Here is a 22,274-nt window from a genome sequence, read left to right on the forward strand (position 1 = left end):
CGTTCTTCGTTAATAACGTCATTTCGGTCGCCCGAATCGGCTACTTTAAAAATAAGCGCGCGTTTAAATCGTCGAGACCCTTCAAAAGTCGTCGTTGCAGATAAAAAACTCTCTCTGATTCGATCTTTTAGCTTGTTGCGAACATTAACAAAATTCTGTCTTGTATTGCATTTTAATTTTTTCGTTATCGGTCGTTGCTAATTGTTACAGAAAAAATAAATATTTATTGCAGTGTTCATATAGTGCTTTTAATAAAACATTATTATACAAGAGAGTTACTAAATAATAAAAAAAAAGGTAAAATGTTAGAAAGTCAAGAGAATGATTCATAGATTGTTCCCCTAATTCCTAATTCCTAAGAGGAAGAATTTTTTTTCTGATAGACCTTTAACAATAATAAAATATATGTATAGTAATGAATAAAATTGCACGAGATTATATAAGACATCAACAAAATAACGAAATTGAAGTCTAATATAAGTAAATTGAATTAATTAGTTTAATCATGATTCGCAAAGGAATGAAAGCTTCACCATAGAATGTGAAGGTTCTAAGCGATTCTCTATTTGATCGCACGAGAGAATCAAGGAAATGTAATCAAAACAACCCTTAACGTGGAAGGGAATTTCTACCCCTCCCTGTTTCCTTTCTGCCCCTCTGTTTCTCCCTAACATCTATACCTCCCTCCACCCTTCGTTTCGACAGTCTCTTGTCTGGTTACTTTAACCTGGCCCGATTGTCAGTCAGTGCCAAGCTTCGATGGCGCAAAGATCTTCTGGACACGGAATGATATTTTATACCTGAGAATCACGTGGAATTCCCAAGTTCACACTTATTGAAACACTTCCTTTTGATATACCCGAAGGATTGCTTCCATTAACAGTGAATTTAAGAGAGGTACTAGTCATTTTGGTAAAATAGGTGCAAGATTGAAATACTGTTTTTGAGTCGGGGTATTAAGAAGTTTGAAGCTGGATAATTTAATAAAAGATGAACTTCGAAGGGAGATTGCTTAGACATTGAAGAGATATCTGTTCAAGAATTATTTATATCGCTGTAAGGAAAATGTTTAAGTATCTAAAGATTTTACAATCATTCACAAATTTAAGAATCAAAGTTCAAGGTTATAATTATTAAAAAAGAATCTTTGTCAAGTAAGATCGTAATGTCAGTGCGAGTAGTGGAAGGTATGCAATTCTGAAGAAGGTTAGGAAAATTAGGTGTTCAAGAACCACATCCTCTAGATCAGAATTATCACAAAGTTAACAAAGACTTGAGTCTCTGCAGTAATATTAGTGGTGGTAGGTGAAAGTGGAAGGTATAGAAAGTCGAAGAAAATGTTCAAAGAGCTCTGCACAAGAGTTTAAGAACCGCACTATCTAGAATTATCACAAAATTAAAAATTAGAATTAGAATTATCACAAAATTAATGAAGACTTGAGTCGTTGTCTTCAATCAAGATCACGATAATATTAGTGGTACCTTGAAGAAGGTGTATACAGAGTTCCACATCTCGCAGGAGTTCAAGAACCACATCTAGATCACAATTATTACAAAATTATAAAAAAGGCTAAGATCTCCATAAATGAAGGCTACATTAATATTAATAGTAATAGACGAAAATGGAGAGTACAGAACCCTGAAGAAGGTGCATACAGAGTTCCACATCTCGCAGGAGTTCAAGAACCACATCTAGATCACAATTATCAAAAAAGGCTAGGATCTCTGTGAATGAAGGTTGCACTAATATTAGTGGTGGTAGGTAAAAGTAGAAGGTATGGACAGTCAAACAAAATGGTGAAAGAGTTCCACATTTCGCAAGAGTACAACTACATACAGATTACAGTTATCAGAAAATTGTCAACAAAGGTTAGCATCCTTGTGAATAGAGATTAACCTAATATTAGTGGTGATACAGAAAATTGGAAAATACACAACGCTGAAAGATCCCCATCTCGCAATAGAAAAGCACACAATCTAGATCAGAATTATGACAAAATTATCAACAAAGGCCAGGATCCTAGTGAATAGAGATTAACCTAATATTAGTGGTGATACAAAAAATTGGAAAATACACAACGCTGAGAGATCCACATCTCGCAAGAAAAAAGCACGCCTAGATCAGAACTACGACAAAATTATCAACAAAGGCGTACCGCAGTGAATGAAGACTGCGCTAATATTAGGTAGGCGAAAGTGGAAGGTACAGAACGTCGAAGAAGGTGGTCAGGGAGAAGAAACGTACGTCCGCCTCCCCTAAAAATCCGCCGTCAATTAATCTTCCCCGGGCCGGGGTCTTCCGGGTCTGAAAAAGAGCGGCGCGGAGGCAGCCGTCAAAGAAAACACCCACAACAAACAAGCGGCAAAAGAGCAAGAAGAGGCCGGCAGCAACAAAGCGGCCGACGAACGGACAAGAAGAGAGACAAGAGAAGGAGAGAAAGGGTGAAGCGCGAAGAAGAGGAGGTGTCGGTCGCTGTTCCTCGGCCGTGGCCGGCACGTGCGCGCACCGGCTCCTCGTGACTCGGAAGAAGAAGAAGAAGGGTTCGTCTCCTCGCCGGAACGAACGAAGAAGGAGAAGAGAAGAGGAAGCGTGCGAAGCGGAAAGTGGCGGCAGTGCGCCGCGAACCGTCAACCGGGACGTGCATCGAGCACACCCAGCCTCGGACCTCGTGTTTTCATGCCTTCTGCCACCACGTGGCCCTCATTGCACCCGGTTTTACTTCCTGTATGAACGCTTTCGCGCCAAATATCGATCGAATGAGACCTATATCGAGATTCTAACGAGGATATGAAGGACGACGGTGGTGTTTTTCGCGCTGTGAATTAGGGGGTGACGAAGATGATCGACGGGTGATAGCTGAACAAGAACTATTACTGCTGGCACTTTACTGCTGGCCTGGGATTGTTTCGGCCCTCACGGTGAAGATGAGAATGGAGCTTCAGGTGAGTTATTTTTTACTATTTTTTCGGCTCGTCAAACCATTATGTCGATACCTGAACGTCGAAGCTTTTACGCAAAGGTAGTGTAGTTACAATGTTGTGGTGTTGATATGCACAGTTTGTAGTGTATCAATAATTCAATAACTTTACTTTTGAACACCGTTTGATTTCTTTTATTTTCTTGAAGTTTATGTTGCTAAAAGCGTAGTAAATCGAATTGCAATAAAAGCTATCCTGCTTTAATAAATATTGTTGAGCTTCGTAACTACATTCGTGAGTTTTCGTGCACCTGAATTTTTCAGCAAATTAAAAAAAAGACTTGAAATTTTCGATGAAGATATCTCGATTTTTCAGCGAAGCAGAACAGAGAATCACTCAAAATTTTTAGAAAATTGAAAAATACCTGAGATTTCCAGCAAATTAAAAAGTATTTAAGACTTCCAATAAATTGAAAACACTCCATATTTCCAATAAATTGAAAGCACTCAAGATTTCCAATAATTTAAAAAACACCTGAGGGTTTTCGTAAATTAAAAACATGATATTTTCAGTTAATTAAATAACGCGTAAAATTTTCAGTGAATCAGAAACGTCTGATATTTTCAGTAAATTGAAAAACACCTGAGATTTTCGTGAATTATAAATTACCTTCGATAAATTTCCAAATAGAGTGACCTGTGTGGGTATACAACTAGACGACCCTGGTTCTCTTTTACCGCTCTTTGATCATTCCGAGGTTCACCTTTCACGACCTTCTGTTATGCTTTTCCCTTATCCTCCCTGCTCCACCCCTTTTGGTTAGACTTCGCTTACGCTTTAGGAACTTTAGGGTTTTAACTTTTAAGTACGATTTAACGAAAGCTTTTGTGCCTCTACAAACTTTCTAAGCAATATGTTCTGAACATCGTTTGACTTTTGTCACCGCGACTACCCTCTCTATTTGTACGAAACATTGCTGAAAGTTTTAACAAGAAATAATTTTAATATTCAATAAAATTAACGTAGCTATTCTTCTTCAAGTGTATAGTAGAATATAACTGAATATGGAATATCATCCCCTATAAAATGCTCCCGTTAAAATTCACGTATCACTCACATATGAATGAAGCGAATCAAAATGTTAATAATGCAAAATAATTCAATTATTCCTACATCAAAAATGAACAGTTTCAGTCGTTTATTGAAAGGAATATTTAATGAATACGCTGTATTACCATTTACGTGTATCACTGCCAATTTACTTTAATATATCATGTAACGAAAGCATCAAATTATCTTGTTTTACATACTTTCGCCATTTTCGATTTAACTTGTTAATATACTATAAAATTTGGGAAATGACAATGCTATCAATTTATACGTATACACGTTAAAAGTTAATTTTTACAAAAATTTACTTTCATTTTCTCAGATTTGCAAATTTACGAATCTTCAAGTTTTCTAACTTATGATGAAAGAAATATCTGCAATCATAAATAATTATGAAAAATTTTGTCCAACACATAGTTTGTGGTACAGTGACTGATGATACAGAAATTAAATTTAAGTAAAGTTGAGGTGGATTTAAATAGATAGGGTGTTTGTTAGATAACAAAGATTATTTACATTTTAACAACTTTGAATACAACTTCAAATAATTTCCAATATGTCACTTATATACACGTATGCCTTAATATTGTTCATAATATTTTAAATCTTCAAAACCATGATAAGCACTCGACGCAATATTCTCGTTTCTATTCAAAAATCAATTTGCTTATGAATTCTTTATAAATCGGAAATAATCAGGTCAAATCGATAGAATCGCCATTAAAATTTTGTGATCGTGAATATATGATAACTCTGCCATAACCCCCGGAGATCTTCAAAATTAATTCCTGATTCTCTAATAGAATCACTTAATTATCGCAGCAAAAATTTCTCCGTTAATTTGAAGAATCTTAAAGTGATTGTCGAATTCCTGAAGTCGAGTATCAAAGTCCCAAGAGTGAATTTAAGTGGGAGACCGCATGAAGACGCACGCGATTCTCGAACACGTAATAAATCACAGTCGCGAATCTAGAAGCTTGCGACAAACCGCGAGACCGAACTCGCCTAAATTTATCGTCATTCTTTGCCGACAGCTAGAGGGTGGTAATGGCAGTGGCTTCTGCCACACGATTGCGTGGCGCCAAAACCCTTCAGACACTCCTTTCTGTCCCCCGATTAATTAAATTCGAATTCTTCGGCCCGTTCAAAGCTTGCAACGTGGCTCAAACCAGAAAGGATCACTTTGTAATTTATTACCGGTTTAGAGTGTACAAAGTGACGCGAGAATTTTAGCGTTTTCGTTGTTGTTTTGGGAAAAAAGATGATCTTATTGTGGGAAGCCATGAAAGTTTAAAGTAAATATAACCTCTCTTTTAAGCTTGAACTTTCTTTCGTTTAAAATGATAAATACTAATTAATCATATATGTAGTAAATCATATATGAAGGATTGTTTTTGAACTATTTATGAAAAATTATATGTGAATGATTATGAAAGACATGTTACACAGTGTCGAATTACTAAAATTGTTAAAATTGCTAAAAACCACGAAATTCTTCATTTTTGACGTTCAAAATAAAAGTAGATATAATTTTATTTTGCTGTAAACCCCTTATGAAAGTGACACAATAATTCACTGATGCACCTCCTACCTACTTAAGAAATTTACAAAAAAATCAATCTTTATGTCATTTTTCTTTCATCCCTTTTAAAATTGATTATGAATAAAATTGATGAAAAATATTTAGAAAAATATATGCAGTTATTGACTTACATTGACTAATTGACTGCTAATAGTACCACCAAGAAGAGATGTATTTACTTGTATAGATATTTATTTTTATATGAGAATTATTTTAAGTGTGAATTATTATATTTTTATAAGTGTGAATTTATGAATTAATCTGTTACAATTGAATTGTAGTGATTTGTTGAAGTACGTGAATATCATTGTTCTCAGATTTATGAACCTCCTTGAACTCAATCATCCAATGGTACTAAAATACAGTCGAAACGTTTTCTGCTTAGTCTCGGCCTTCGAGCTCGTTCAATGAACAGAAAAATCTGTCTACAGTTCGTTTGTACGAGGAAATGTACCTCTCACACGCTAAAGAATTTCTTTTCGCGCTTTGAAGTCTAATCTTTAGATCTTCGAGTTGTCTGCATTTAAACTACAGTCGTTCATCAAAGGCGAAAAATCAGAAGTTGGTGTTTCAACGAGATAACGAAGTGAAATTGCTAAAAGAAGATGATATTGAAATTCTTTTATGTGCATATTTCTTAAAATAGTGGGTTTAGAGTGCTTGGGGTATCTTTTAAAGATAATTTTAAACCTTTTAAGAGATCTGGAGGGTTGCAATGTTTTCTAAATACAAAATTTGTAGTGTAACAAAATGGAGGATAGTATAATACGAAATGAAAGTTAGTTTGTAATACGAGTATTATATTTTTGAATGGGGATTTGTTACTAATATTCAATGTGTGTTATAATGTCTTTATTATTTTATACACATTGAGAATAAATTAATTTAATATTCGAAGTAATATAATATAGGTTAGGTTTCACATGTGACACGTGCAATATATGCTTCCTTAGATTATAGTAGGTTTAACGATTATGGAAGGTTATAAGAAAAATTTGTTGATTTTCAGAAAATTCTAAAAGAGTCTATGTTTCACGTTTAATGTTGGCTTCCTTAGATCATAATAGGTTTTAAGATTATAGGAGAAGGTTACAAGAGAAATCTTTTGATTTTAAGAAAATTCTGAAAGAAACTATGTTTTACGTTTAATGTCAGCTTCCTTAGATCATAAAAGGTTTTAAGATTATAGGAGAAGGTTACAAGAAAAGTCTTTTAATTTTAAGAAAATTCTGAAGGAATCTATGTTCCAAAATTTCAAAGACCTGAAAGTTTAAAAATTCCAAAGCTTTCAAAATTCTAAAGATGCAAAATTTCAAAGTTTCGAAGTTCCAAACATTTAAACTTCCATAACACACAAGTTCCTACTTTCAAAATAAATTGCAAAGAATTAAAAACTCCTAGATACACAATCAAAGTCACCATTTTGTCTACCCTTAAATCCTCTTTAATAACACCTTACTCTTCCACCCAATGTAACTTCCACCCTTTCCAAACTTGCCATAACCTCAACTCCAACCCGCACCAAAATCCACATCCCTTCAAAACACAGTCACATAATCTCTCGAATATTAAATGAATGATTAAAAATTAAAACGCATCCCGCAAAATCGTATCACAACAAATCCGGGTATCTCCCGAAATAGGGGATCGTGCATGATGGATAAAAGGAAGAAGAAGAAGAGAAGGAGGAGGGTTAGCCCATCCTCTCTGCGGTACCTGCTAAAAGAGGCAAGGTTAATGGCACGCGATGTTTGCTCGGATATCCTTTGGCACCGTGTTCCAGGCCCGTTAATGAGTCCAAATTGATTTCGAGCAGTGCATGACCGACATCAAAGGCCAGATGAGCAACAAGTATTCCGTTCCGAGAGTGAAAGAGATAGATAGCAGAAAGGCAGAGATTACGGTTTAAGCCTGTTTACGTCGGGATTCCGTCTGTGATCTCGCGCGCCACGCATAGTCCCTGCATCGATTTACTCTCTCCTTCTCTTCAGCTACTGTTGCTCTTCTTTCCTTCCATCCGTTGTTTGTCGACTCTTTCCATCTCTTATCTAGCCTTTTCTTCCTTCAATTCGCGCCACGCGTTTCTCCGGATGCCCTGTAGCCGTATCTCGGCGAGGATTTTCGATTGATCCGCTCCTCTTTGCGACTCGCGGGTCGACGTTCCTTTGAGCTTTCGAAGCTTACGGCTTCCTGTTTAACTGTCGGGTTGATAATCTTAGTTACAATTTACTTGTCGTCGTCCCTGGAATTGCGAACTTCTGATTGGCAGAAGTTTCGATGGGGATTTCCGAGATAGAGGATAGCTTGGGAGGTTCGGGATTGAAATGTTTGGAAAGTGGCAATTCGGAGATTTAGGTAACCGGGAATTTAGGAAGTTCACGAGACCAGATTTTAGAAGTTGGAAGTTTTTGGACTTGACGGTTTGAGAATTTGGGAATTTGGGAAGTTTAGGATTTGGAGATTTTAGAGATTTGAGAATTCGGGATTTGAAAGCTGAAGGTTTGAGAATTTGGCAATTTGGAGAGATAGACATTTGGGAGTTTGGGGATTTAGGTGTTTGGGAAGATGAGAATTCGGAGATTTGGGTAGTTGGGAATTTGAGAATATGGGAAGTTTAGGATTTGGAGATTTTAGAGATTTGGGAATTTGGGAATTTTGGGATTTGGGAGCTAAAAATTTGAGAATTTGGAAATTTGGGGAGATAGACATTTGGAAGTTTGGAGATTTAGGTGTTTGAGAAGGTGGGAATTCGAAGATTTAGGTAGCTGGGAATTTGAGAATTTGGGAAGTTTAGGATTTGGAGATTTTAGAGATTTGGGAATTTGGGAATTTTGGGATTTGGAAGCTAAAAATTTGAGAATTTGGTAATTTGTGAAGATAGACATTTGGAAGTTTGGGGATTTAAGTGCTTGTGAAAGTGGGAATTCGGGTATTTAGGTAGCTGGAAATTTGAGAAGTGTGTAATTTGAAAAATTTAGAGATTTGGGAATTTTGGGACTTGAAAGTTGAAAGTTTGTGAATTTGGTAATTTGGGAAGATAGACATTTGGAAGTTTGGGGATTTAAGTGCTTGTGAAGGTGGGAATTCGGATATTTAGATAGCTGGAAATTTGAGAAGTGTGGAATTTGAAAATTTTAGAGATTTGGGAATTTTGGGACTTGAAAGTTGAAAGTTTGTGAATTTGGTAATTTGGGAAGATAGACATTTGGAAGTTTGGGGATTTAAGTGCTTGTGAAGGTGGGAATTCGGATATTTAGATAGCTGGGAATTTGAGAAGTGTGGAATTTGAAAATTTTAGAGATTTGGGAATTTTTGGACTTGAAAGCTGAAAGTTTGAAAATTTAGAAATTCGGGGATTTAACTGTCTGAAAAAATAGTAATTCAGAGATTTAGTTTCAAATTTGAGAATTTAGAAGTTGGACCAATCTAAGATTTAGAAATTTACGAATGTTTAAATTTATAAAATTGCAGACATGAGACTTTATAAATGTTTAACAGTGGCTAAAAAATTGTCAAGTACCCAAATCATCAAAGCTTCATAAATTAATTGTCTCTTTCCATCGAAGTCACACAAGTGTTCTTTTTACATATGCTACACCAAGCGGTATTCGTTGTCCGTTTGTCCTTTTGTTGAACGCAACATTTCTTGGCTGTAACATCCCTGGTTCTTATAATAAACTCAAACTCTCGCTCGTTCCGCGTGCCTTTCTAGCCAACTGAATGTCCTGAATACGAGTCATTGTCTCGTTGCAAGACGGGGAATTAGTGGCCATGCATTTTTCTTTGCCAGGAGATTGTTGCAGCCGGAATGTAAACGTCAAAAATTGCAGGAGCGGCGTTAGATTGGCTCGTAAACAATCGAAACTGTGTACGAGACAGATAAACTATTAAGTGCTCTCCTAAAAACTAACTATTGGTAAAAGGTCAACTTTGTTCTATCAGAAAATAACGGTATCGTAACCTAACCGAGATAAACAATTTTTTCGAAATAATTTATTTGAAAGAATCATACAATAAAATTTATTTTTCATTATTTTCGATAGAGAAATATAGGAATGATGTATTTGAAATTATTATTTCAAGTGTTTGCTAATAATTTTATTTGAAATAATTAATTTAAGTGTTCCTTAATAATTTCATTCGAAATAATTATTTTGAGTGTTCTTTAATAATGTTATTTAAATTAATTAATTTAAGTCTTCTTTAATAATTTTATTCGAGATAATTATTCTTTAATAATAATATTATTTGAAATAATTATTTTGAGTGTTCTTTAATAATGTTATTTGACATAATTATTTCAAGTGTTCATTAATAGATGTTTGAAACAATTATTTGTTCGTTAACAATGTCATCAAAGTCTGATGCATACTCCTGATGTATACTCAAGGTATAACTCAGAGTCACGTATGGACTCTAATCGCAAGAAGAAAGTATCGAAGGTGTAATGATTGATGATTCTGTTTAATTGTGAATGACATTTAAAATTGAAAGTATGTATGACTCGTATGAAAAAGAAAGGTGTTTGACTGCAGTAACAGTAATTGATAAGTAAATGTTTACGAAACAAGATTGCAATGTGCCATGTGAATTGAGATTTTTTAAATTATTAATAATATTACATTTTTAGTATCCAAGTGTTATTTCAATCATTTTTATTATAAACTATTACAACATTACTATTATTATTACACTTAATTATTATTAAGTATTATGACAGTTCAGATTGTATTCAAATGTTAACGTTCGAACATTGCAGAGATTAAGTCCCCCTAAATATGGCGGTAATTAATACACCGATCACATTACAGTGGATAAAACTAATATATTTCATAAGCTTCCACATATTTAGCAGGTCATTTTCTCACATTTTTAATAGCTTGTTTGTGAATTTTGGAAACTACAATTTAGGAAATTTGGAGTTTGAGGATTTGTAGGTTGTGGACTTTGGAAATTTCAAAGGCACCTTTGTATAAATCTGAAAATTTGAGGGTTTCAGGATTTAAAAATTCGGGATTTGGGAAGGTGAACATTTGTAAATTTTTAGATTTGTAAATTTCATGCTTCCAAATTCACAAATTCTCAAATTTACAAATTTACACTAAAACTACCAAACCCGTCAAATGACTATCCCATTAGATCCTTATTATAAATTACACAATTTGTTGAATTGACTCTCTTGATATTTGCATTGATCTTCACCAAGATAAAGAATTAATGTGTGTACCAATTTATGTTTTATCGTTTGCTTATTTTTAGACTTCATTTTTCCTCTCAAATTAAGTACACATACCTAAGTAACTTCCCAAGTACCCAAATTTCCAAATCTCTAAACACAAATACCCTTGCAAATTCAAATTAGCCTAATTCGCTAATTTCTTTGCCTATTTCGCAAATGCCCAAACCTGTAAACTATCTGAACCTTAAAATTCCAAAATCCGTTAAGTGGCTCGAATCAATTCACATCTAGCTCTGATACGAAGTCGCGAACGAGGATAAGGACGACGACGACGAGGAGGATGACGACGGAGACGACGACGACGACGACGCTTCTGCCGTGGGGCGGTGAGCAATTAGCGACACAGCGCGGCGAGATCAGAGGCTGAGGGCGGGGTGGGGGGCGGCGGCCTAATTACACACGGTACCGACCGACTTCAAAGGAGCCGACAGTTCCTCTCCTCCGAGCCATCCCCTCCGAATGGCGGGCCCAAGAACAACGCTCCTCTTCCTCGTATACCCCAGAACCCAGCCAGCCGTTGGCGACGCTGACCTGACTAGCCCTCGATACTCCCTTTCCACCTTTCTCTCGATACTTCTCTCTCCTTCTCAAGCTTTTTGTCTTCCTTCTCTCTTCTTTGCCGGTTTCGCGCGAGATCGGCCTCTCTTAGAGAGCTGCAATTATTGATAATGTTATCGATAAATGTTGACAACAGATACATTTTATTTGTATTTAGGGAAGTCGGTATCGTTGAAGTGAGGGTAGTGGATTTAGGAATTCACAAATTGGATGACTTTTAAGGGTCAGTTTTTAACATTTTTAAGTCGTAGTTAATTTTGAAATTTTGCTTTGAAATTTTTTAATAGTTTAGGTTTAAGTATTGTTCAATTTTTGAACTTCAAAATTTGATGTTTGAATTTTTTTATTCTTAAATGGGCAAGTTTCTGAATTTTTTAGGTGCAAATCCATAAATTTCCACAGTTGTTGATAGTAGAATTCTTAGATGTGTAGATTTTCAAATTTTTAAATCAGTAAACTTCCAAATTCTGAAATTTTTAAGATCTCTAATTCCTTGCATACACAAATTAACAAGTTGTTTAATTCCTAAATGTTCAAATTCTCAAATTTTCAAATTCCTAGATACTCTATTACCTCAATTTTATAATCCTTAAATTTTCTATTCCACAAATCCCTAATTTCTCAAAACCCACTTCAAAAAATTCCTAAATCCTCATATCTACAAATTTTCAAATATTCCAATTTCTAAATCCCTAATTCTCAAATTTTCCAATTCCTAAATCCCCAACTTCTTACATCCTCAAATTCTCAAATTTTCCAATTTCTAAATCCCCAATTTCTCACATTCCCAAATTCTCAAATTTTCCCATTCCTAAATCCCAGATTTCTAAAATTTTCCAATTCTTACATCCCCTAATTTTTCAATTATAACATCCTCAAATTCCCAAATCCCTAAATCACCAATTCCACAAAACCCCAATTCCATAAATCCCCAATTCCACAAATTCCATAAATCCTCAATTCCACAAATCCAAATTCCACAAATCCCCAATTCCATAAATCCCCAATTTCACAAATCCCCAATTCCATTAACCCCCAATTCCATTAACCCCCAATTCCTCAAATCCCCAAATTCTCAAATCCCTAAATTCTTACATCCCCAAATGCTCAACCTCCCTAATCTCCGAATTCCCAAATTCCCAAACTCCAAAATCTCCAAATTCCCACAATTTTGGACATCCACCTCCAAGCTATCAGTGACACGCGATTCATCCTCTGAATTCTTCTATTTCTACACCAGCGCCAGAAAAAGATTCGGACGCGTGCTATTGATTGTCAGACTCCCTCTTTTTGAAGCACGTTTCGAGGATTTTTCTCGCGACAATTTACGCGTCACGCGTCGCCCACCTGGCAGGTGTGCTCATTTCGTGGACAGCACCGGCACACTTTACGGTTACTGTAATTGATGGTTTGCAGTTTGTTATATAAGAGTGCATACACAAGGGAAATAATGGTACAAATAGAAGACACTCGCCGGGAAACGATCGCTTTCTAGAATGCAAATTGTGTTAAAGTAACTTTGATGTATGATTATACGAATGGGCGAATTTATTAAAGTAACGCATTTCAGATCTCTTTTATGTTGTATAAAAGAGACTTACGAAAGGGTACAATGTTACCAATTTTTATGAAAATTAATTTAAATATTAATAAATGTGTACAGATACATAGAATTAATAAAAAAAATTCTCTAAGAAAAGTTTCATAAATTTCGTAAATTTCATTCTATTAAATTATGTAAATTTCTCTTACATATTTTTTTTTAATGGCATTTTATTTTCTTCATCCATCATTGTATATAAATGATACATTTTTTGTACATATTTGAAGTCACACGAAGGTTTCGTATAATTTATCTAGTTTTATTTCAGTACCTGAAAAGAAGTCTTTCAGGTTTAGAAAGAGTCTGTTTTTGTTCATGTACTATGTAAAGTAATGTATATGCACTATATGAAGGCTTTAATTGAAAAATATAAAAGGGCAAGAGAAGACCTCGCGTAACATCAAAATTTAATTGCAATAATAGAAGGGTTTACGATAGTGAATGATTTAAGTAAATTAATAATTGAAGAAAGGAGAAGATGGTAAAAATGTAGTTTTATACAGAGTCGTTTATTGCCTTCGACTGGTTAGAATCGTAAAGGTGGTAAACAGTTGTAGATTAAACGCTATGATTAGGACTCGGATTCCTCGTTAGATGAATCATCGTCTGGACTTAATTGATTTCGTTCTGGAAATTCTAACGAGATACCTCATACTCGTTTCAAATTATCCTGTGTACATTTCTTTCCATTCTTCGCAATAAATTACACGCTATGGTTCTTTTAATTTCATTCGAAAATATTTATAGTACGGCTTGTAAATATTGAGCGAATGAACATTAATTGTTCGATTAAAACTGGAATTTTGATTGTATACGAATTTATGAATAATCAAATAAATTTTTATTTTTCACGCTTTCTAATTCTCGTAGTTGCGAATATACTTCGCAAGTTCGTTTTACGCTAATTAACAAATACGTATTACATTTGCATCGTTCAAAAATTATGTATAGTTTTATACAGTAATTTATACACGCTGGGGCATGTTACATGCATGCATAAACTGGGAAAGTTCTTGCAACTGCATCAAAATTTGGTCTGCATCATTCCAAGCTGATACCACTTTACATATATTGCAACTTGCGTTATAAACATAACCTTATGCAGCGCAGTATGTTTCGGGATATTTAGGCTACTTAATATTCGCATGGTAATCTAAATTGACAGAAATTAACATTTACTCAATGTGATGTACATAATCTCTGTATGCACCTCAACATATTTCTCTTTGTGTGTATACATACATACATTCATATACACATGCATTCATACATACATACATACATTCATACACACATCTATTCATACACACATGCATTCATACATACATATATTCATACACACATGTATTCATACATACATACATACATATATACATTCATACACACATGTATTCATACATACATACATACATTCATACACACATGTATTCATACATTCATACACACATGCATTCATACATACATACGTACATTCATACACACATGTATTCATACATACATACATACATTCATACACACATGTATTCATACATTCATACACACATGCATTCATACATACATACGTACATTCATACACATATATATTCATACATACATACATACATACGTACATGCATTCATACATACATGTGTAAGCCTCTTAACACCCATAAATTAATTCAAATTAACAAAACTAAACATTAACTCAATGCAACATACATAACTTCTGCATTCACTATGTTTCTAATAATATAATTGACAGAAATTAATGCTGTCCATATAAAATTTACTTGCAAATTTAAAATTCTAAACTGCGATAAAACGATTACGACTGGTATCAAAAGAGCAAGGAAGGGCAGGGCACGAGCAGGTCCAGCGAGGGAATCCCAAAACGCTGGACACGCGAGTAGGCACGCGTCTTCCCAGGAAATCGGCGTTCGCCGTTAGAACATCAGGATCGAGCCGTTGGGACCATCTCCTTCTTCTTCTTCTTCCACTCGTTTGCGTCGGTGCATTCCTTCTTTCTCGAACACATTGTTGGTCCACTCTTTCCTTGTCCGGTTCGCGGAGTCGTCGTGGCCGCAAGTCATCAGTCAAGTCTTTGAGGTCGGCTTCAAGCTCTCTCGGGGCCCGCAGAAAAAGGCCTTTTGCCGATCTGGCTTGGCGGTGAGATCAAACGCTTCCCTCTCGTACGGTGAACCGGGACGCTGCCCCGGCCCGATATACACGGATGTACGAACAACGAACGGGCGACCAAGGGACGAAAGAAAGGGTCTAAGAGGGTAGGAGAGGAGAGGACCCGCTCCGGGACAAAGCGGGAACGCCGATAGAAAGAGGAAAGGGAACCAGGTAAATAGAGAAGATCCCTGGGTGGTTGAGACACGTGAACGAGTGCCGGGGATAAGGGTGCAAATGAGGGATTTTAGGGATGTTGGGAAATTGTTGAAAACGCTTTGATCGATTCATTGAATCTGTTAGGTTTGCCGAGGGTTGTAATTTAAACAGAAATAGATTTTCCTGGTAAAATTGTGTGTCAACTTAGGTTGAAGGGTGAACGGTAAATAGATTTGAAAGTTGTGGCAGCGTAGGTTTTTGTTTAAACACGGTTTAACAAATCTGTTTCTTAATCTTCAAAATAAGCTGGTGCATAAACTATTTATTTTTGAAGATGAACAATTACTTTATCTTTATAAATAGGTTTAGAAATCATAAATAGATTTAGCAGATGAAATTGTGAGTTAGGGTAAACTAAGATTGAAGTTGAAACAGAAATAAATAGATTTGAATGATAAAATTGTGTATCTGGTTAGGTTAAGATTGGAGTTTAAACAAGAACCATATATTTAAATAATAAAATAATAAACATATGCATATGTTGAAAGTCATATACCATATGACCCTTCCTCGACAAAATTCGTTTACTCTCTATTCCGCATCATTACTTATTACCCAATTATTTAGGGTAGAAATGTTTTAGAAACAAGTCAAAGAAAAAGCAATAACGTCTTGAAACGAGCAGAAAACAGTGGTGACAGAAAGGATACGGAAATGTATAGATCGAATACAAGAAAGTATACAGAAAATAAGAGGGTAAAGGGACAAAGAAAAAAAAAAGATCGGTAGAAAAGAATCAAAGGAAGCGACCGAACAGAGAAGGTAGTGACGTTGGTCTTCGAGGAAGTGAAGAGAGACGAACGGCTGAATAAATACGCGTGCCCTCGCTAACCGTTTGCAAATTTGTTGAGGCGCCTTCTCAAAAGCCCTTTGACTCTCAGTAACTTTGAAGAATCATTTTTGTCTCCCTCACAACGCTTCACGATATGAAGGCCCGCTTAGAACTTCGACTAATTGCTGTTTTGATGAGATGGGAAAACAATGGGCGGATGTTTGTCTTTGTAGATCGTTGGAAACTGTGATTAATCGATTCATCCTATTACATCAAATGGTTGATGGTTCCTTTGCTGAAGCTCTATTAAGTTAACAAGATTGCTGCTTTCATATTTTTATCCTCCTTTTTACTTCGTCAAATTTTAAATTAATAGACTGTAATTTTTTATTTAAGTTATGTGATAATCTTTTGTCATGTTTGTTGAAACGTTCAATGAGATGTGGAACTACGGTTCTTGAAGTCAAGCTAGAATATCTTTTTATTTATATTCTATTTCATTTTTGTAATTAAGTAGTTTGAAATAATTTTTAAGATTTTATAAGAATTTCATGTATGATAGAGCTTTTGGAAGATGATGATGAAGATGTGAAGTTGGTACCTCAAAATAAAACATAATACACAATATAACATTAACGTAAAACAATGTCAAAGACATTGTTAAAGAAAAAACTAAACTAATCCATTGCATCGTTAGATTAGGTACTCATGTTCCCCAAAGCTGTACATTACTCTTCTCATACTATATTTATTTATTAATTAAAACAGAAACTACATAATAATTTAAAGTTTCAAACTTGAAATTACATATAGCAGTAGAATTCACCCGGCAATACCAGGTCTAAAGAAACTTATCAAAAGTTCTCGATCCCGACGATAAAACTCGGTAGCTAAAAATCTCTGTTCCAGCGCAAACCTTAATCGTCCAATAATTCTTCCCGGACGAGAGGATCAAGGCACGAATTAAAGCAACTTTCCCTGGTCCGAGGCGAAGTTAGCGAACTCGAGTACCATATCGATTGTTGGGCATAGCTCTCTCCGATCACGCGTCGGCCAGGGTGTTCGTGTTACAAAAGGCCACGGTGAAATCTCGTCACGGAGCATCTATGAATCGCATTATCGATTTGTACGCCGGCGTGCTGATCAACGTCGAGAGATCCTTTGAAGTGCGCCGAAGGTTCGTGAGGGCTTCCGGAAAGCGTGCGGATACGGCAAAAGGATCCGCGAGCCGGATCGAGCACGCGTGAAGAATGTCCGTGAGGGTTGCGGAGAAACAGCCACGAAGAAAGATTCTCGAAATAAGCCCTCGCAAAATGATTGGCCTACGCAACTGCTACCACGTTCGGTTCGATTTGATTCGACTCGTATCTCACGGCCAGGTAGAACGCGTCTTTGTTCGGCGTCGATTTCGTAACAACGCCGTTGAGAAACCGGCATGCTGTTGCTCTTTGATGGACAGTGAAATTAATTAGCTATGGTTCATTCGAGTATTTTAATTGCGATCGACTCTGTCGAATTACTCTCGAGCAATTATTCAACTTACTCATTCACTAACGAAATTAAATCTTATAAAAATATGTATATAAACAAGAAATTACAAGGCCAGCATTAGATTTGTTACACTAACAGCAGATAGTGGAGTCAAACATTCTAAAGCTCTAATATAAACCTTGTCTAAACTCTCGTACATTAGGTATATAAGGTACAGTAGTATGTCATATACCTAATCTATTAGGTGTACGTTTGTATGAAAGATCCGTCCACTAGCCGGATAACCAAATTTCAATATTTCCCACAGCATTTAATACAAACATCAAAGGGTTAGATAGCACGGAGCAAAAAGGCTGACGTGTCCAAAGCACGTAAAAACATCATTTCCGCTGCAAGTCGATTCCTCCAAACGACCGGCGATAATCGATGCTCCGTTTCGCTTCTGGAATCAAGGCCAGCTAGGAGCGAGCGAGCGTTTCAAGTCTCTGACGGTGGTTCGGATTTTTCCGACTCTCTCGTTTATTGCCGCGTACGAAGAAGGAGGAAGCGAAAGGACAGCCTTAGGTCGGAGAAAGAGAGACGAGGAGATTTTTGCCGGGAAAGAAAAACGCGATCCAAGCCGGCGTGGCGGCGCAAGAGTTAGCAAGAACGCAGTGTAGGCGGCACATCAAAGGCGCACCTCGGGCGTGAACGAGCGAGCGGGCACGCGGCTCAAGTAGAGAGCGGAAGACACCGCCACCAATCCTACCACCATCCAATATATTTACTCCGATGGACCACCGCTACCATTGCCATCACCGCCACTAGCAGTGGCCGTGCCGGCTCCACCACCGTAACCGATGTCCACGACCACCGTGCACAACCACCGACTTCGGGATTACTGCGCACACTCGTTGCATCAATGTTTTTTTAATGGGGATTGTAACCTTAACCTAACCTGAATAGGATACGGCTCTCAGTATGACGAGTAACCCATGTAATCTGATAGTTCTGTAGTCTTACGGGTTACCCGGCGATCTTCTGTTATGGATAACCCGTGTAACCTAATAGTTGATGTTCTATAGTCACTGTTTACGACAGTAACTCGATAGGCAATTTTTTGTCACGGGTTATCCGTGTAATTTGATAGGCATTCTGGTATGGATTGCTCGTGTAACACGATAGTCATCGATTAAGTAACCCATGTAATCTGTGGTTAATAGTCAGTGATCTTTTATTGGTAACCCGTGTAATTCGATAGTCAGTGTTCTATAGGGAGTAACTTGATACTCGGTGTTCTGTTAAGGAGAACCCGTGTAACTTGATAGTCAATGTTTTGTTATGAGTAACTCATGTAACATGATAGTTAATGTTCTCTAATGGGTATCCTATGTAACTTGATAGTTAATGTACATGAATAACCCATGTAACTTAATAGTGTACGTTCTACCAGTGTAATTCGATAGTCACTGGCTATAAGTAACTCTGTAACATGATACACAATGTTCTATAGTGGATAACTCATGTAACCCAATATTAGTAGTTCTATAGTCACTATTTTATTGCAAATAGCCCGAGTAACTTGATATTCAGTAACTTGAGACTTCACGGGTAATCTTTGTAACTTGATAATCAATATTTGAGTTTCGAATAACCCGTGTGACCCGACAATTAATGTTCTGTAATAATAGGTTTATCCCATGTAATCTGGTAGTGGATGTTTTACAGTGTGATGGGTAACCCCTGTAATCTGATAGTCGTACAACGTTACCGTAACTGGGTCAATCTACTACTTCACGAGTTACAACAGTTCTATGAAGTTTAACCATTTCACTGCGAAAGATGTAGATGTAGAACATTTCTACTAACTGGAACGAGCTATATCTTTGTAAGGGACATAGGTAGAATTATAAATGAAAAATTTAAATGGTGTAAGATTTTTACGATTCCAATTTTATAAGCGCAAGTAAAAAATGAAAGTCCTTTTATATGGCACTGTCTTTTACGTAGAACAATTTTATGACTATTTTGCATACATGGCGTCGTTTCTATGTCTCTATATGGTCATATGTGGCACCAACAATGATGTATAGTAGAGCTAGAGTTTATCCACTCCATATAAAAATCTTAATTAATTCACCACAGTGCATCTCCTAATTAGCCTAAACATATGTATACATAAATAAAATATGCTGAAAGAAATTACGAATTTTCTAGTATGTTTAATATTTTTGTCAGATATTTAGCTGTAATGAAGCTATAATTTCCTTTTAACTCATCATACCAGATCAAATACCTAGAATTCGACGTTGCCTTAATTTAACACTACGAACGATAAATTTACAGATTGCTTGCATAGCGATGGCCCAGGGGAACAAACATCTACATCACTGCTCCCGCTGCTGTAATCCCAACAGAATTTTGCATGAATCAAGTATTCAAACTACTAAATTCATCCCGGTAGAACGTAAAATCAACTGAATATACAGTCTGGAAAGATTGCAGCTTTCGCGAACGATTACATCCAACAGTTCCCGTCACGAAATTCATCATTTTTCCAGCGTATCAACAACGATTTAGCAGTCCATCATTATCTTGTCATCGACTATGTCCTTTCAGAGTTTCTCGCTGAGTTTGTGTTCGAAATTGCTTTAACCAGAGAGTTAATCGATCAAGTTACGACCTAACTTAGTTGATGCAACGTTCCTAGATCGATACCATAATGGAACCAGGGAAATCCCGAAGCGGAGAAATGTCCTCTCGAGGATCTGTTTAGCGTACGAGTTCATCGTTCAAGCGTCTCGAGAGATAGATGGACAAACGAGCGTCCGTTTTCGCCGAAGTCTCGACTTTCTTTCGTCGTAATTTAGTAATTTTGTTGCAATTTCAAACTTGTTACGATATTCCGGTAATTTCGGTAATTTTCGACGACCGGAAATCGCGGTTTCGCGGCCACGTTTAAAGCTTCTTCGAGCCTGGTTCGTGCAAATTGCGGTCTCAAAGCGCACCGAGCCACTGGCCATTGCGCGAAAAGAAATCTCGTTCCTCTGTAGAAAAATACTTGCGTCGATCGAGACTCGTAATTTCGCGCGATTTCTTTGCCACATTTTTCGGCTGCTGCGGACCGTGAACATTGCTACTTTTTAAGAGTCATCAATGTCTTCATCTTCTCGGAGATACCGTTGTATAGTACGAGGAAAGTGCGAGTGTTCAGACAGGATATACTGTACTTTCATAAGCTTTCGATATTTTATTGACATTTAACAATTACAGTACTGCTATAATATCGTTAAAATTAATAAAAAATTTTTAGATAAAATACAATACGAAATTTTATTTCGTTACTTATTTATTTTTGTACTTATTTCTTTTCAATCTAATGTTCAATTATGAACTAAGCAAATTCGGTTAGGTTTAATTAGATTAGGTTGTTTGATCAGAATGAGTTACATTAATTTAAATGAAATTCGATTACATTAAGTTAGATTAGATTACATTTGATTAGATTAGGATTAATCAGTTTATTAGGTTAAAAAGTTAGGTTAGATTAAGTGATATTCAATTAGGTTAGGTCAGATTAAGTGATGTTCAGTCAAGTTAGATTAAATTAGGTTATTTGAATAGGCTAGGTTAGGTTAGGTTATTAGGTTAACAAAATTAGGTTAGATTAAGTGATATTCAATGAGGTTAGGTCAAATTAAGTGATATTCAATGAGGTTAGGTTAGATTAAGTGATATTCAATGAGGTTACGTTAGATTAAGTGATATTCAATGAGGTTAGGTCAGATTAAGTGATATTCAATGAGGTTAGGTCAGATTAAGTAATATTCAGTCAGGTTAGATTAAATTATGTTATTTTAATAGGCAAGGTTAGGTCATATTAGAGTAAATTCTATCAGGTTCTATCCATTCTATCAAGCAATCCATCGTGATCAAGACGCCAGCAAAATTGTTCGAATTCTCTGTCTCGTTCGCGCATCAAAGAAATGCTCGCAGCAACCAGTAGCCACTTCCAGCGTCCAAAAGAGGTTGCAAGGTGAACGGTAGCCCTTAACCAGCTACCGCGGAAAAGCTGGTGGGTCCGTTTTCACGGTAAATCGCGGTCAAGGGGGTTCGGTGTATCCGCGTCGAGCATAAGTGCGTTGATCCCGGGTCGGCAACGAGAAGACCGACCGATAAATTAGTTGCCAGCGGATATCTCCTTCGCTTTTCCTTGGTTCGTTCGAAAGGCGCACGGCGGCCAAAGCCGTGGCAGGCTAAGGCGAGGAGAGGTAGGGCAAGGCAGTCATATTTCAGCCCTTGTTAGGCTGAGGGGCCCCCGCCGCGACGGGATGGGGAGAAAATCTCTTTGACTCGCCGCTCCGCGCCTTAATCCACTGGCGTATACCCTATCTTGCCACCTGCTCCCTCTTCCTTCCTCTCTACCCCCTTGTGCCCCCTCTCGTTCTGCTTCTTCGTCTTCTTCGGGCCCTTCCTTCTCGCTTCTCTTGGCCTATCTGCCTCTATCGTCCACCTTCCTCGTCGGATACACGTGCTTGCGCCGTCTTCTGCATCCTCTCGTCCTACGAGTCCTTCACCATAAATTACAGGGGATATTACGGGGCTTGCCTTTACCCCTTCTTACTCGCATACGCTCGCCGTCTCTCTC

General features: G+C 36.7%; 1 protein-coding gene across 1 annotated transcript in view; it reads left to right on the forward strand.

Annotated features, from left to right (window-relative positions):
* The first annotated feature begins 747 nt into the window (after nt 1-747).
* Nucleotides 748-22,274, forward strand: part of Notum (palmitoleoyl-protein carboxylesterase notum) — a 42,368-nt gene continuing 20,841 nt past the window's right edge. Inside the window, exon 1 of the mRNA XM_012292561.2 lies at nt 748-2,943. Within this exon, the coding sequence (XP_012147951.2) occupies nt 2,926-2,943 (18 nt within the window). The 5' untranslated portion in view covers nt 748-2,925. The remainder of the gene's footprint in view (nt 2,944-22,274) is intronic.

Source organism: Megachile rotundata, chromosome 9 (assembly GCF_050947335.1).
Source record: "Megachile rotundata isolate GNS110a chromosome 9, iyMegRotu1, whole genome shotgun sequence".
NCBI classification, from domain to species: Eukaryota; Metazoa; Arthropoda; class Insecta; order Hymenoptera; family Megachilidae; genus Megachile; species Megachile rotundata.